Source organism: Dendrobates tinctorius, unplaced genomic scaffold (assembly GCF_039654945.1).
Source record: "Dendrobates tinctorius isolate UK_male_01 unplaced genomic scaffold, ASM3965494v1 ptg000156l, whole genome shotgun sequence".
In the NCBI taxonomy this organism is placed as follows: domain Eukaryota; kingdom Metazoa; phylum Chordata; class Amphibia; order Anura; family Dendrobatidae; genus Dendrobates; species Dendrobates tinctorius.
The window spans coordinates 6,488,393-6,506,165 of NW_027361823.1; the positions used below are offsets into that span (position 1 = coordinate 6,488,393).

Below are 17,773 nucleotides of genomic sequence, written 5' to 3' on the forward strand. Positions count from 1 at the left end.
TTCCACATCACCTGTTTTCCCCTTACTGCCCCGTGACACGTATGCTGCCTATTGGGGGACATTTACCTGACTATTTGGGACCTATGCTGCCTATTTGGGACATTTACCTGCCTATTGGGGACCAATGCTGCCTATTGGGGACATTTACCTGCCTACTGGGACATTTACCGGCCACAATCTAGCATGTGAAATAGCTGACGCGATGACGTCATGTCATCGAGTCAGCTGTGTACCGCCGGAGAGTCAGAAGCAGGGCGCTCGGGAACGGGACCGAGGTGAGTATGTGGTGTTTTTTTTTTCATGGGCGTGAATATGGGGGTCACAGCACACTGGGATTCTATGCGGGTGACAGCACATGGGGATTCTATGGGGGTGACGTGCAGCACATGGGGAGGCTATGGGGGTGACGTGCAGCACATGGGGAGGCTATAGGAAGGCTATAGGCTGTCATGCAGTATATGCGAAGGCTCGTGTAGTGTTATGATTGAGTCACCGTAGGAGGCAAAAACAGAAATGCTAGCTAAGTCCTGAAAACCAGAGAAGTTGGCAACTATCAAATTGCAGACCCCTGAACCTATCAACACAACTAGCAGTAGCCGTGGGGGGTTCCTACGATGACCTAGACCCCTCGATCACAGCCGAAGAGATACATAGGCCTAAAGAAGGAAAGGGGAAATCTAACTGCCCCAGAGCAGACCCCAAAGCAATAGGCAGCCCCCCACATATAATGACGGTGAAGCAAGATGAAAACACTTACACAGACAGAAAGACAGGCTGAGCAAAGACGGGGCCAAAAACTACCTAGATAGGAACGGATAGGAAGGCTGCTGTCTGCAATCTGCCAAAACCCTATCAGAGACAAAAGCCAACAAGCTGATATAAAAATGGCCCTGAAGCAACTAAGCTTCAAAAACTAAATCAGCACTCAGGTACATTCAGAAGACAGAGCTCACGGAACACTGCACACTCCAGCAGGGAGTGGCAGAATCCAAAAAGCAAGAAAAACAAAAACAAATCTTAGATGCAAAAGGCAAAACAGAAAACTTAGCTTTAGGAGAGCAGGAATCAGACTGGTGTCCAAGAGTCCACAGAGAAATCACCCGCAGGGCAGAAAGGGCGTAGGCTGCCTTAAATCCAGTCAGTGACTCCACTCAGCCAATCGTCTTCATTAGTCCCAGGTGCCTGATAATCAGGCTCACTACCTTCCTTCACTAGAATAGGGAGTTCACCAGGCCTCAGTGACGGAGGGGAAAATGAACTCACAACAGTGTAGTATATAGGGAAACCGTGTGGGGCTCATGCAATATATGTGGAGGCTGTGTGGGGCATCATGTAGTATATGGGAGGCTGTGTGGGGCCTTATTCCGTATGTGGAGAGACTGTAGGGCTCATCCTGTATATAAGAAGACTGTGTGGGGCCTAATGCAGTATATGGGGAAACTGGGACTCATGCAGTACATGGGGAGACTGTGGAGCTCATGCGGTACATGGGGAGGCAGTGTGGGGCTCATGCAGTATATGGGGACACTGGGGCTCATGCAGTACATAGGGAGGTTGTGTGGGGCTCATGCTGTACATGGGGAGGCTGTGTGGGGCTCATGCTGTACATGGGGAAGCTGTGTGGGGCTCATGCTGTACATGGGGAGGCTGTGTGGGGCTCATGCTGTACATGGGGAGACTGTGTGGGGCTCATGCTGTACATGGGGAGACTGTGTGGGGCTCATGCTGTACATGGGGAGACTGTGTGGGGCTCATGCTGTACATGGGGAGACTGTGTGGGGCTCATGCTGTACATGAGGAGACTGTGTGGGGCTCATGCTGTACATGGGGAGGCTGTGTGGGGCTCATGCTGTACATGGGGAAGCTGTGTGGGGCTCATGCTGTACATGGGAAAGCTGTGTGGGGCTCATGCTGTACATGGGGAGGCTGTGTGGGGCTCATGCTGTACATGGGGAGGCTGTGTGGGGCTCATGCTGTACATGGGGAGGCTGTGTGGGGCTCCTGCTGTACATGGGGAGGCTGTGTGGGGCTCATGCTGTATATAAGGGGCGGTGGGGGGGTTTAAAGATATATAGGGGGTGTCAGCATACTTAATTCTGCTCAATATTAAGTGATACAATTAATATTAATAAATTAATATTGAGTAGAATTAATTTCACACTATTGGTTCGGCCCTCCACTACAGTCATGGTCTTTAATGTGGCCCCTCAGGAAAATTAATTGCCAATCCCTGAGGTAGAGAAACATTGTATTTTGCAGATACAAAATTGACTGACATACAGACACACATAAAACGGTAAATATAGTGGGTTCACTTTAAATTATATCTTCTTAGAATAGGTTGTCATGTGCATTTCTGGCCATTACAGTGTATGACTTGTCCCCTGCATTGTTCACCTGTTTTATCCCCTCCAGGCAATATCTCTAATTGTCAGCTGTCTCTTAGGCCTCAGTCACACGTCCATGTTGCACATACATGTTACACCTTGTGCATGTTTCCGTGCAAAATACAAGAAGAAATGTCCATTTTTTCTCCGCCAGCAAGGATGAAAGGGGCCAATACAAGTCTATAGGTCCATGGAAACCACATACAGTACACAGATGGGATCTGTGTGTCATCTGTGTGCTGTCCATGTTTAACATTGCAAAGTATAGGAGAAACTATATAATTAATTCATTTATTTACCCGTCTGTGAACAACACTGATGGTAAAAATGTACAAACTAATGATACTGGTACCAACATGCACATGTTTAAACACAGATTTGTGAAAGAGGCCTCAGTGGGTAAATATTACGGTGTCTGCCATACACAGCACATAAAAACAGAGTGACTCGTGGTCATCTTCTCTGTAGCACAGTTGTCAGGATTCATGTTGTCCTACTGCGTATTGACCACTAGTGGCTGCTATTGTTCACCTTAATAATTGTGATGCATTTCCACTCTTTACCACTGGAGGCTGATGTTGTTTTCTTCAGTCGCCCCTTACTAAGATGGCAGATTCTGAATCTGTGGAAGCCATCTTGTTTCCTGTTTGGCGTGGACTACTTAAAGCCACATGAAACATTCACTCCATTGCTTGAGTATTGTGTCTAGCTGTTTAGTCTAGTTCAGTCTCCAGCTCCTTGTTCTCAGAACTATCTTACCCCGACTGTTTCCACTCCTTTCCGGATTGTTGCTACAACTCCCGTTGATGACTTCTGCTCCTGCATGCTGTTTCCTGCACTATTCTGCAGCCTTAGTGTTCCAGTTGCACGTACCAGTACCATTACAATAGTACTGTGTAGCTGTGAATCCAGCTCTGGAGTGAGCTGAAACAGTTACTTTAAGCTGCAGGTTTACTGGAGCTATGCCTGCAGGGAGGAAATGAACTTATATCCTCCGTGTAGTGTGCTCACTTTCAGTCATTGGGCGGAGCAGGAAGCGATTACAGTGACCACTCACTAAAAATGTGAGCGCGCTGTTACCAGACCCTGATACTTTGATTTACAGTCTGTACTGTACACATATACTGTCAATCAAATTGTGAGTCATTACACCGCACTCACTGTGTAGTTAGGGGTGACAATAACGGCTCCCTACATCTCTTCAATGACTTGAAGCAAGTGGCTACAGGGAGGATATAAGTTCATTTTCTTCCTGTAGCCGCTGTTCCACTAAGGCAGCCTTACATGACTAACACTATTTACCTGCAAATAAACACTATATCTGCAGGTAAATAGTGATTGTGTACATGACAGGTTCTAGTTAACCATTTATACTTCGGTAATATAGATCACTATATTATGCTTATGGGAAACATTGTCAGAAGTAAAGCATAGGATGTAAAATGTTCAAAACAGTACTAACAAGATTAATAGATAAGATATTACCGTACAGTAATAGTAAATAAACATTGCATTGGATGCCTACAATTGTAACAACATTCACACAATAAAAATATATATATATATATATATATTACCGTAACTACAGAAATGTGTAGCTGTCACCAAACAAGCTTTTTTCTCTAATTATTAAAAGTTTCATGAACATCACACCAGGGCATTTAAAAAAACAAATTGTATTTTTTTTTATTTCCTACTATAAGTGGTTAAACTTTTGCAAAAAATCATCAGGCATTGCATCATTTACATTTTAGGTCATCCGATTCCCCTTATGATAAGGGGTTTAGCTCTCATACACATTGACATGATATGGAAAAAATTTAAGCCGCTCTTCAATCCTATGGCCTGTGTGGCTTCAATTGTAATGGGGTAGTCTGGCAAATAGCTACCATGGACAAACTTAGTGCTAGCCATTCTATTTACCAGATCCCAGCCATGATTTATGCTGCTGACTGGTGGTTCAGGCTGGCAGGAGTGGTAAGGTCACCAGGTCAAAATCAGGAGGGCAGACAAAGTACAAAATCAGAAGACAGAAAAATAGTCTGTAAATAGGCTGAGGTTAAACAAAACAGGAGATGAGAAGCAGTAGCAAACTACCGTAATAGAAAAATACAACTATCTTGCAGCTACCGGCCCTAGGCTGGGAATGGTAGAATAGAGCAGTGCTTTCCAACTGGCCAACGTTAGGAGCTGATTACTCCAGCTGGACCACACACACATACACACTGCCAAACTGGACGACACTACATATCCCAGCCACCCTAATCTTAGTGCTTAGCGAAAGCCTGCGCCACCAAGAACGACTGGTCCCAATGTGTCCACCATCACAAGCACCACCCTCAAAATGAATATGTACGACATATGACACAATCTTACTCTAGTCTTTTCACCAGCTTGTTTTCTTACATCAAAAAGGCTTCACCAGTGTTGAAAGAAAATATAAAATGGGGTGTTTGGGAAGAAACTGGGGGTTACTATAAGCTGAGTGTAAACTATGTTCATGAACTTAGTCAAAAGTGAAAATATACATTGGGAACTCTTTCCAAAGTATAGTTTAACGTTCCCATGGTCTGTCATTTACCAATCTCCACCTGGGCAGTATGATTCTGCATATAGTGTATTTAACTATATTTGAAAACCCATCAGACTTCACTTTCCTATAATGTGGGCCTTACGGTATAAATATTTTACAAGGGCTCTTTATGGCAGACAGATGCCTAGTAGAGATGAGCGAACGTGCTCGCATAAGGTGTTATCCGAGCATGCTCGGGTGCTAATCAAGTGACTTCGGCGTGACCGAAAAATATGTTCGAGTCCCCAAAGCTGCAAGAGGAAATGCCTGTATGTGTTGAGAGATGTTACGCCACTCACACACCTTCTAAGCGCCGCCCTACTCACCACGTGTTTCGCTCTACTCCACCCAGTTCCCTACCATCGCTCTGAGCTGCTTTGTACCTCACTTCCAGCTCTTCTGTTTGTGAGTAATAAGGGGCAGGGTCTATCATCAACCTACAGGTAATATATCAAGCAACTCCACCCTCCATTCCTCCCTAAACTTAGGTTCCTTGTAGCTCAGTCTCTAGCTTTCTGTATTGGCATATTTCTGTTTTGTCTCACCTGTTATCGACCCGGTTTGCTTTCTCATTTATCCTGACCTCTCTGCTCCTGACCTCAGCTACTAAGGGTGTGTGCAGACGCTGCGGAATCCGCTGCGGATTAATCCGCAATGTCTACACAGCGGTTTTTTTTACCATTCATTTGAATGGTACTGTACACCGCAGCTAAAACTGCTGCGGGTCCGCAGCGGCCAAAACCGCTGCGGAAACGCAGCGGAATCCGCAGCGTGTGCACATACCCTAATTCTGAACCTGTGTTGCCTGTCCCAACCTCGGACTGCCTGACTATGCTTCTGTCTCGCCCACCTGTAACCTGTACCCAAGTCACTGACCTTCCGGTCAGCTTCTGCAGTCCTTGGGACTGTCTTGCAGTGGTGCCTGGTCTCTATCGGTGGCTATTCCTCACCATCAGAGGCTCTTAGTCATCATTCCCCCTACAGGATAAGCTCGACCCGTGACGCAGTGGGTCCACACCCACCAGCTTTCATATACAGGTGCATCTCACAAAATTAGAATATCATCAAAAAGTTAAATTATTTCAGTTCTTCAATACAAAAAGTGAAACTCATATATAGAGTCCAAGCAGAGTGATCTGTTTCAAGTGTTTTTTTCCTGTTAATGTTGATGATTATGACTTACAGCCAATGAAAACTCAAATGTCATTTTCTCCAAGCTTTTTTGGAGATGGAAATTTCATTCTCCAGCAGGACTTGGCACCTGTCCACACTGCCAAAAGTACCAATTCCTGGTTTTAAAAACAACAGTATCACTGTGCTTGATTGGCCAGCAAACTCGTCTGACCTTAACCCCATAGAGAATCTGTGGAGTGTTGTCAAGAAGATGAGAGACACCAGACCCAACAATGCAGACAACATGAAGACTGCTATCAAAGCTACCTGAGCTTCCATAACACCTCAGCAGTGATACAGGCTGATTGTCTCCATGCCACGCCACATTGATGAAGTAATTGATGCCAAAGGAGCCCCGACCAAGTATTGAAGGCATTTACTGAACATATATTTCCGTAAGCTCTCATTTCAGATTTTAAAATCATTTTTTTCAAGCTGGTGTTATAAAGTATTCTAATTTACTGAGATAATGACTTTTGGGTTTTCATTGGCTGTAAGCCATAATCATCAACATTAACAGAAATAAACCCTTGAATACATCACTCTGTGTGTAATGAGTAACTAATATACGAGTTTCACTTTTTGCATTGAAGAGCAAAAACAAATTAACTTTTTGATGCTATTCTAATTTTGTGAGAAGCACCTGTATCTCCTGAGTCTATAAGACTGACAGTGGCGACAGGCACAGTAGGCACCTATACTAACATAAACTATATAGTTATGTAGTCAAAAGACCCATCATACCAAGAAAGCAATCACTGGAGAAGGACATCATGGTTGGAAGAATAAAAGGAACAAGGTGAAGAGGAAGTTCAACAACTCGATGGCTTGATACGATGAAAATGATGGCAGAGAAGACCCTGGTGGACCTATCTAGGTTTTTTACAAGGTCGATCTTCCTAGAGTTTTTTACCGTACATATTTTGCTAAATTAACTGCCACAGAAGTAAATCACATTTTCTACATTTACCTATGTGAAACAAAAGGTTATACAAAGAAATATGGATCAAACATTGAACTTTGTGAAATGTCATTGTATTTATTTTAAAGAGCTTCACTTGCCGTTAGTGAGAGGAAATATTCTTCTCCACACCCACAGGCTTGAAACAGACCAAAAACCCACAAAGGAGCATTTACTTCTATTCTAAATAATACTTTTTGAGCAAAACACCCTGGATCACATTTTACCTACATACAATGTATCACTGCTTCTTTTTAACATATTTATTAATGACCTTGTAGGGGGCATAGAGAGTAGAATTTCAATATTTGCAGATGACACTAAACTCTGCAGGGTAATCAGTACAGAGGAGGACAATTTTACATTACAGGAGGATTTATGTAAACTAGAAGCTTGGGCTGATAAATGGCAAATGAGCTTTAATGGGGATAAATGTAAGGTCATGCACTTGGGTAGAACAAACAAGATGTATAATTATGTGCTTAATTGTAAAACACTGGGCAAAACAGTCACTGAAAAAGACCTGGGCGTATGGGTGGACGACAAACTCACATTTAGTGGCCAGTGTCAGGCAGCTGCTGCAAAGGCAAATAAAATAATGGGATGCATTAAAAGAGGCATAGATGCTCATGAGGAGAACATAATTTTACCTCTATATAAGTCACTAGTGCGACCACACTTAGAATACTGTGTACAGTTCTGGTCTCCGGTGTATAAGAAAGACATAGCTGAACTGGAGCGGGTGCAGAGAAGAGTGACCAAGGTTATTAGGGAACTAGGGGGTCTGCAATACCAAGACAGGTTATTACACTTGGGATTATTTAGTTTGGAGAATCGAAGGCTTAGGGATGATCTTATTACAATGTATAAATATATGCGGGGACAATACCAAGACCTTTCTAATGATCTTTTTACTCTTAGACCTGTGACGGGGACAAGGGGGCATCCTCTACATCTGGAGGAAAGAAGGTTTAAGCATACTCACAGACGCGGATCCTTTACTGTAAGAGCAGTGAGACTATGGAACTCTCTGCCATATGATGTTGTAATGAGTGATTCCCTACTAATATTTAAGAAGGGACTGGATGCCTTTCTTGGAAAGTATAATATTACAGGGTATATACACTAGTGTCCTTAATATTGCGTTGATCCAGGGAGCTAGTCTGATTGCCGTATGTGGAGTCGGGAAGGAATTTTTTTCCCCAATGTGAAGCTTACTGTTGCCACATGGGTTTTTTTTGCCTTCCTCTGGATCAACATGTTAGGGCAAGTTAGGATAGGATATGGGTTGAACTAGATGGACTTAAAGTCTCCCTTCAACCTTAATAACTATGTTACTCTGTTACTATGTATATCAAGTGTAAGAAAACATAAACGTTGAAGTTTAATGCTCAAAAAATTGCCTTCATTGATCTACTGTAATTGTAGGAAACCCCTGGTTTTTAGTTTCAAGCTATATGAGAGATTTACAATGGTGAATGATACAGATTTCTTGCTCCATCTGCTCCAAAAAAAAAATTGACACACAAGCCTTGTACTTATTAATATGTTACAGACACTTTTCACAGCCCACCAAGTGGGCAAGGATTAGCAGACCAGGCTATGGCTTAGTGAAAATGGAGCATGACTCAAAATATGAAAATATGTTCCAAAAGGGCATAAAAATATTAGAGAAAACTGCCGATGTACAGTAAGCCAACTAAAGCATTGAAACGTGTCAAAAGATGCATCAAAATTATCATCTAGCTCTAGGCACTGTTATAAATTTGGACCATATTGATACTTTTAGTCTGTTACGTCTGTTTAAATATTGGACAGGATTGATATTTGCAAACCAACAAAACGTTTTTTGCACCCAGATAACCACTTTAACTTATAGATAAGTTCCTGTGGTTAAAAGCAAATAACTACTAATCCTCCAAGTGCTAACAAAAGGGGTATTTTACATACAATACCAAGCCGGTAAAGTCCATTAGGCCCAAGTCTTCAATCAATAGTTTTTACCTACTGGGCCATCTACATGGAAACTCAGATCCAAACATTAAGGCCCCAATTCATTAAGACCGGTGTTGTTCACTACTAGTGAGGAGCAAATGTGCTCGTGTAACGTGTCATCCGAGCACGCTCGGGTGCTAGCCGAGTATCTTGGGCGTGCGCGAATAATATATTTGAGTCCCTGAAGCTGCATATTTGCCAAACAAACAGGTCATATCTCAATCTACTTCTCCAAGTAATTTCTCCATCTGTTCCATTGCCAGCAGCCGTGGTAATGCTGCATGCTGCGATTGTTTTCTCACTCCAAATCTGCATGTTGACCGCGTTAGGCTGGTTTCACACTTGCATTGAGGAGGGCAGCGGATGGCAAAATTTTGCATTTCCTTGCAGTTGCCGCACACATAAAATCGCCGCTTGCGGACGTATCTGCATACAACGCATGTCCCTGCTTACCCAATGTTAAGGCTATGTGCACACGGTGCGGATCCTCCCGCGGATTTTTCCGCGCGGATTTTACTAAATCTGCAGGTCAAATGACCTGCATTTTTCCTGCGGATTTCTTCCTTTTTTTGCGGTTTTACTGCCGCTTTTGTGCGGTTTTCCACCTGCTGGATCAGGTGGAAAACTGCAGCAAAACCGCACAAAAGAAGTGACATTCTGCTTTTTTCTTTCCGCACAAAACCCGCGCGGAAAAATTTGCAGCATGTGCACAGCGTTTTTTTTTTTTACATAGGCTATAATGGTATTGTACATCACCTGCAGTTCTACGGCAAATCCGCTGTGGATCCGCAGTAGAAACCACACCGTGTGCACAGACCCTTAAGATAGGTACGCAGGACGCGTCCCGCAGTAGGCGGAGCATGGGCAGAGCTTCACGGAGGAAGAAGGCTGCCATCCACAGCCCTCCTCAACGCAATTGTGAAATCAGCCTTATACAGCAGTGTGAGTGAACGTCCTCTTCTTTCTTTCCTGTAGTGGCACAGACGCAGGCACACTGCTCTGCCCTGCTTTGGGCAGAGCAGAGTCCTGCAGTGCGCAGGTGTCGGGAGAGTTTTTCTTATCTTTCAGGTTACATCAGGGGCTTATCTACAGCATTACAGAATGCTGTAGATAAGCCCCTGATGTCAATGCCGGCAGCTGATAGTCAAAAATAGGGTGACAGATTCCCTTTAAGGACTGAGGTAACATTTGTGGCATAAGGTACACCACAACTCGACATGAATCAGATGAGCGGGTGTTGCCCCTTCCCAACTTTCCAAAGACTTTTATGCCAGATTTCTGGTATCTACAATTTGATGAATCTGGGCCTAAGAATGCAGCTACATACAAATGTTGCTAATATACAAGTGCTCTACTGGAGGCTAAATAAAAAAATCTAAAAAAAAAAATGTTTCCGGCTCAATTTTTCAAAATTTTTTTTTAACATTGAGGCTGTGTGCCCACGTTGCGTTTTTTAAGCATTTCCGAGGTGCTTTTAGATGTGCGTTTCTGCCGCGGAAACGCTTAAGAAAAGCATCCCATCTTATCATAATTGAATCCGCACATGTTGTGCTAATGGAGCGTTTTTTTCTGCTGCAGAAACGCTTAGCGGAAAAAAACGCAGCATGTTCCTTAAGGTTCCGCATACATACAGTTGTATTGCAAAAATACATAGGAAAACGCATGCTAAAACGCTTAACAAAAGCGTCAAAAACGCTTACAAAATCGCTTCATATAACGCATGCGTTTTCCCGGGAAAGAGGGTGTGCGTTTCCACTCAGGAATATTCTGCTTCAAAAAAGCAACGTGGGCACATAGCCTGAAGTCTAAGGAAAACGGACCAATTACTTAGCCTCCGTTTTTCTTTCATTTGTAATTGATCCGTTTTTTGCTTATTGGATCCAGTAAGTTTAAAACAGATCTGTTACAAATGAAAGAAAAACAGATGGCTAATTAACGGATTCATTTTCCATAGACTTCAATATTAAAGAAAACTAATCCAGCAGAGATCAGTTATTTACAAATGGACTAAAAAGTTGTGTCTATACAACTTTTTTGCCAACAGATTGCTGTTGGATCCATTCTACCTGAGCACTACAGGATATGTGATCAAAACTCAAAGGAAACCTGTCAGCTGTTTTGGCTGCTATAAGATGCGGCCAAGGCTTTTCAGGGCTTATCTACAGGATTCTATAATGCTGTAGATAAGCCCCCGATCTGACCAGAATGATAAGAAAAATAAGTTTTATTATACTTTCCCAGGGGGAGGTTCGATGCAGTCCGGCCCGATGGGTGTCGCAGGTCCTGGAGCCATCTTCTTGCGACAACGCCCTCCTGCTTGCTTCCTCACTCCCAGCATCGCACTCCTTCACGGGCGTACTTACCTGCCCTGTTGAGGGCAGAGCAAAGTACTGCAGTGCGCAGGCGCCGGGAAAGGTCAGAGAGGTCCAGCGCCTGCGCATTGCAGGACTTTGCTCTGCCCTCAACAGGGCAGATAAGTACGCCTGCGGAGAAGTGTGATGCCGGAAGCAAGGAAGCAAGCAGGAGGATGGCTTTGCAAAAAGATGGGAGGCGCCGGACCTGCGACACCCATCGGACCGAGCCACATCGGGACCAGCCCCCCCTGGGGGGAGTATACTAAAACTTATTTTTCTTATCTTACAGGTCAGACTGGGGGCTTATCTACAGAATTATGGAATGCTGTAAATAAGCCCTGAAAGGCAGCGGCCGACTCTTATAGCGGCCAAAACAGGTGACAGCTGCACTTTAAAGGGGGTTTCTCATAAACAAAGATGATTTTAATCAATAGATCATGGAATAATAATGATTTCAACAATTGGATGTGTTTAAATAAAATGGTTCTGTACTGAGATATCTTATAAATTTGCCCCTGCTATGTACTGTATTTTTCGTATTTATGTGATCGCCCAGCAGCTGCAGGAAGCCTACAGTTGTGGCTAACAGTGTACCCGCTATTAAAGAAAATGAATATTATCTACTCCCCATGCCCATAGTTGCTCCCACCTCTCAGCACTGGCTTCAGGGCAAAGAGGTGGGAGGGGCTATGAGCGTGGGGAGCAGAGAATATTAATTTTCTTTAAAAGCGGGCACACGCGTTAGCTGCAGCAGCCGTCTCCTGCCTCCTGTGACCCGCTCATTCTGCCTCTCCCTTACCCCTCAATCCACAGCCACATCTGGACTATAAGGCGCATCCCCCATTTTCCTTCAAAGTTTTTGAGGAAATAAAGGCATCTTAAAGTAAAAAAAATGGTACTGTGTCTGACCGTGCATGAACATGGTCTATCATACCACAGCTCCTGGGCAGGAGGGAAGCAAATGAGTATACAGACATCACAGTACAGGATCACAGCTGTGATCTTTTTTTTTAGATAAAATATTGTTTAAAAAACAGGCAGGGAATGGTGCAGGTCAGACCCGAAACCAGTAACTAAGTTATTACCTATCAGGGTGATAGATGAAAACCTGTTTTACCCCGACAAGCCCTTTAAACCTCATGTGAATTAAGGTAATTACAAGCTGTAGCAACAACCTAAGATCTGCCTGATCACACAGCATTTATATTATATGTGAAACTGTATAAGGGTGTGTGCACACGTTGCGGATTCTGCTGCGGATCCGCAGCGGATTTGGTCCTGCGGATCCGCAGCAGAATTAGATGCGTTGTACAGTACCATTATATTCTATGAAAAGCAAAAAACGCTGTGCACATGCTGCAGATTTTTCCACGCGGATTTGCTGTGGATTACAATCCGCAGCATGTCAATTGTTTGTGCGGAATCCGCAGCGGTTTCACACCTTCTCCATTTTAGAGGTGTGAAACCGCAGGGCTTAACCGCAGGCTAATCCGCAGGTCTTTTGACCTGCGGATTTACCTGCAGATTTTGCCAAATCCACGCGGAAAAATCCGCAGCCCAATCTGCAACGTGTGCACATAGCCTAAATGTTTTGTGCCGCCCAGTATCATGTGATGTGTGGGGCAAGTGTTGTTTACTGTAAGAACTAACTAGAGCACGGTGGCTCAGTGGTTAGCATTGCAGCGCTGGGGTCCTGGGTACAATTCCAACCAAGGACAACATCTGCAAGGAGTTTGTATGTTCTCCCATGTTTGTGTGGGTTTCCTCCGGTTTCTCCGGATTCCTCCCACACTCCAAAGACATACTGCTAGGGAATCTAGATTGTAAGCCCCAATGGGGACAGTGCCGATAATGTGCGTAAAGCGCTGTGGAATTAATTGAGCTATATGAGTGAGTAAAATAAATAAACTATAATATTGTGCTGACATCGTAAAAACTAGTAAGTATACACAAGGGTTAAATATTAATACACAAATGTGATCTCACTGTTTTACATGGTGGTTTAAGTATAGTTTTCCCATGTATATAATACCATATAAAAGTAAAATATATTCATATTCTGCGTTACAACATTTCTATTAATTGTCAGAAAAAAGCAACAAATCCTTAACTATCGTATATGGCAGCAATGCAGGGACCAGCTGAGATTTTAATAAAAATAAACAGTGCCTTAAGACAAGTCAAGACAAGTCCAGCTCTCCTCAATGCGAACTTTCATAAGGGATGCCTTTTGATCAACATTAGTAGAGTCCTATCACGTAAAGTGGTGATCCATAAGTTGCAGTTTTCCCGCTGCGGACCACCACAGTTCCCAGCTGGCAGGGTACGCTGGGTGGGGGAGTTTCACAACTGAAGAAACTTCATGCAGAATATCCCATTTAGGCCATGTGCACACATTGCGTATTTGGTGAGTTTTTTTAGCCCAGTATTTGTAAGAGAGGAACAATCAGAGGAAAAGCATAATAGAAACAGGTCACCACTTCTGCATTTATCACCCACTCCTGGTTTTGGATTACAAATACTGGGGTAAAAAACTCACCAAATATTGAATGTGTGCATGAGACCTTACAGTAAAACTAGGCAGGAGAGGAAGTACCCAAGACAGTGCAGAATTAGAACTTCTAACAGGGATACCAAAGTTCTGACAAGTTAATAGTATAAGCTCAGCTGCTCACAAGGCGAAGCTGAGTGTAATGCGACCCATCCCTGCGACTCTGCGAGCACAGATCTGGGCTGTTTGTATTTCCTTATCAACGTTTCTGTATTCTCGGACAGAATTTTGCTTTTCTTACTCTGCCATGAAGTTTAGTTAAAGTTTCTGTTATTAATTTAGCAAAAAAGAGAAACTCGCCCCAATATTTAATACACTTACCAGCCGAAGAGCTGCACTCCAGACCTTCATCACGCTGAAAGAAAACTGAAAGTACAGACGGGTGATTAAAAAAGCCAACCCTAAGGAGGAGTCAGGAGAATTCCCTTCTTGTAAATAGGGTATGTGCACACGGTGCGGATTCTGCTGCGTTGTACAGTACCTTTATTTCCTATGGAAATTAAAAAACGCTGTGCACATGCTGCATTTTTTTCCGCGCGGTTTTGCTGCGGTTTACAATCCGCAGCATGTCAATTGTTTGGTGCAGAATCGCTGCAGTTTTACACCTCATCCATTATGAGGTGTAAAACCGCAGGCAAAACCGCAGGACTTTTGTCCTGCGGATTTACCTGCGGTTTTCTCTCCAAAATCCGCACACCAAAAAAACTATGTGTGCACATAGCCTTAGGTGGCTTTATTGTAAGGGTGTGTGCACACGCTGCGGATTCTGCTGCGGATTTGGTCCTGCGGGTCCGCAGCAGAATTAGCTGCGTTGCACAGTACCATTATATTCTATGAAAAACAACAAACGCTGTGCACATGCTGCGGATTTTTCTGCGCGGATTTGCTGCGGATTACAATCCGCAGCATGTCAATTGTTTGTGCGGAATCCGCAGCGGTTTCACACCTTCAACATTGTAGAGGTGTGAAACCGCAGGGCAAAACCGCAGATAAACCGCAGGTCTTTTGAAGCGGATTTTGCCAAATCCGCAGCCCAATCCGCAACGTGTGCACATAGCCTTAATGTGACTACAGAGAAAAAAAACCTGTGCGTCTTCCTTATTTACAGGAATGGCGGCCCGTTTAATCATTTGAAAAAAAAAAATTGTAAGTAATTTCCTTTTTTTGGTCTCGTGATATCAGTTGTTGTTTTTTGTCTGTGTTCTTCAGAATGGCCAGCACGATTCACAAGTTTTGCAAGACAGTGAAAATTGCTATTCACGTCTGTCTTTTGTTACACCTTTTTAGATGAAAAAGCAGCTAAAAATGTCCCAAGTTTTGCGTAAAAATTTCAGATATACAGATAATGTCTCTGTCGGGGGGATTGGAGCAACTTGCGCAAGAATGTTGTGACTTTCGTAATTGTTGAATCAGTCGAAAATGTCTGGAAACCCCAAACCCTGTCCGCAATGTTGAACATAAAAAAAAGAAAACAGGCAAACCCATATAAAATAGAGAGAAAAAAAAGTGTGAAGACGCAAATGAAAAACAGGTGTAATAAAGTCAAAACTAGGAAAAAAGAAAGGCACAAATACAATAAATGGGTCAGGTCCCGATTCATCAAGACCGGCAAATTTTTTTTTTGCCTGTTTTGATGAGGAGGCATATTGTAGTCAGAAGCGTTTGATTCATGAAGAGGAGCATGGCTTTTTGTGAATCTGAAGTGTCTGAGGAGTGGAGGGCACTTCCATGTGCCATACCAGAAATCCCACTTCAATCAGATGTAGAGAATGGTTAACAAAACAAAGACAAAGTTAGGTATGAATTTGTGTACATGTAGAATGAATGTAGAATAATAGTATGAGAACAATTCTATTGCACATTGGGCCTAATATACTGTAAAAAAAAAAAAAAAAAAACCCTCGGTCTCCCATCTCCTCAGCCGCCTCCCATCTTCTCAGCAGCCTCCCATCTTCTCAGCAGCCTCCCATCTTCTCAGCAGCCTCCAAATTCCTCAGCAGCCTCCCATCTTCTCAGCAGCCTCCAAATTCCTCAGCAGCCCTCCATCTCTTCAGCAGCCTCCCATCTCTTCAGCAGCCTCCAAACTCCTCAGCAACCTCCAAACTTCTCAGCAGCCTCCCATCTCTCCAGCAGCCTCCAAACTCCTCAGCAACCTCCAAACTTCTCAGCAGCCTCCCATCTCTTCAGCAGCCTCCAAACTCCTCAGCAACCTCCAAACTTCTCAGCAGCCTCCCATCTCTTCAGCAGCCTCCAAACTTCATAACATCCTCCCATCTCTTCAGCAGCCTCCCATCGCCTCAGCAGCCTCCAAACGCCTCACTCCCTTCACCTCATTTCCCTTCACCTCATTTCCCTCTGCAGCCTCTTCCGAATCCTCACACACTACCCGCCTCCTCTGTCTGCATGCCGCTGACTTCAATGTCTCCTATCGCCCACGAACATGACATGCTGCTCTGCTCCTAGATGAAGAAGAGCGCTCAGCGTTTCACACGACTAGCATCAGGACCATAATGCACTCGGGCCTACTGCAGCAGCTTAAAGGTACAGCACTGATTTCTGCCTGCCGGATGAATTAAAGGGGTTGTCCGAGCTTATCACATAATCTCAGTACATATCTGGGCTGCAGAATTATGACAATAAGTAATTTACTTTCTGTCACCAGTTTGCACGGTTTTCTAGATATTCTGAACAGAACGTCCAAGGGGGGGTGTGTTATGGCATTGAAATGAGAACTAGTCGCAACCTCCTACTCTACTCCAAACATGCCCTCTATAGCAATAACCCCAACCTCCATAGCTACAGGCACTCCCCGACCACATGAAGCAGCCCTCATCACACAGTAAAAAAACCTCCCCCTCCAGCAGCCCCACTGCAGAGAGCTGCTCCTCCCCCAGACACACACTGAACAGTGATCTATGGAAAGTGAAACTAGTGAGGAGGAGGGAAAATCGTCCTGTATTCTGGGACACTCCATGATTACAATACATAACTCATTATCAGTAATTCCTTCCCTCACTGTCCCAGGCTGCCGGCAGCAGTGAGAACAGACTGTGTGATGGCCAGTGATGGGGGTCTGCAGCTTCTAATCTGCACAGGGGATGGCAGTCACTGATGTAATCTGTTGTGTGACAAAGCCTCTGCTGTGTGAATGAGACAGCTCTGTGTCACTGATGTCTTCACACAGCAGCAGATTTGGTGCAGTGTATGTGCGAAGCTCCACCAAACTCCCAGCCAGCTCCAGTGACCAGCACCACCCACTGCCCACTCATTAGGTGGCAGTAAACTGCACCAGCACTCATCTTTATCATCATTTCAGCATTGGAAAGAACACAGCAGTGATCCTGTATTTGTGAAAGCAGCACAATACATACATACATACACCCCCCAACACTTCACACTGTTACAGCTGCTGATAGGACAGGCTGCTCCCATCAGTATTTGTGTCATTAGAGACACAGTGCTCACACATACACTGCACCAAATCTGCTGCTGTGTGAAGACATCAGTGACACAGAGCTGTCTCATTCACACAGCAGAGGCTTTGTCACACAACAGATTACATCAGTGACTGCCATCCCCTGTGCAGATTAGAAGTTGCAGACCCCCATCACTGGCCATCACACAGTCTGTTCTCACTGCTGCCGGCAGCCTGGGGCAGTGAGGGAAGGAATTACTGATAATGAGTTATGTATTGTAATCATGGAGTGTCCCAGAATACAGGACGATTTTCCCTCCTCACTAGTTTCACTTTCCATAGATCACTGTTCAGTGTGTGTCTGG

The 17,773-nt window shown here is 44.1% G+C and overlaps 1 protein-coding gene across 3 annotated transcripts in view; it reads right to left on the minus strand.

The window, feature by feature from the left end:
- FAS (Fas cell surface death receptor) overlaps window positions 1–17,773 on the minus strand; it is an 86,101-nt gene that overhangs the window by 46,633 nt on the left and 21,695 nt on the right. The window contains exon 1 of one of the 3 annotated variants that reach the window (XM_073548190.1): window positions 14,315–14,381. The exons of the other annotated variants lie outside the window; for them this stretch is intronic. Coding sequence (XP_073404291.1) covers window positions 14,315–14,344 — 30 coding nt within the window. The 5' untranslated portion in view covers window positions 14,345–14,381. Of the gene's footprint in view, window positions 1–14,314; window positions 14,382–17,773 lie in introns of those variants that run through there. 3 annotated transcript variants of the gene reach the window in all.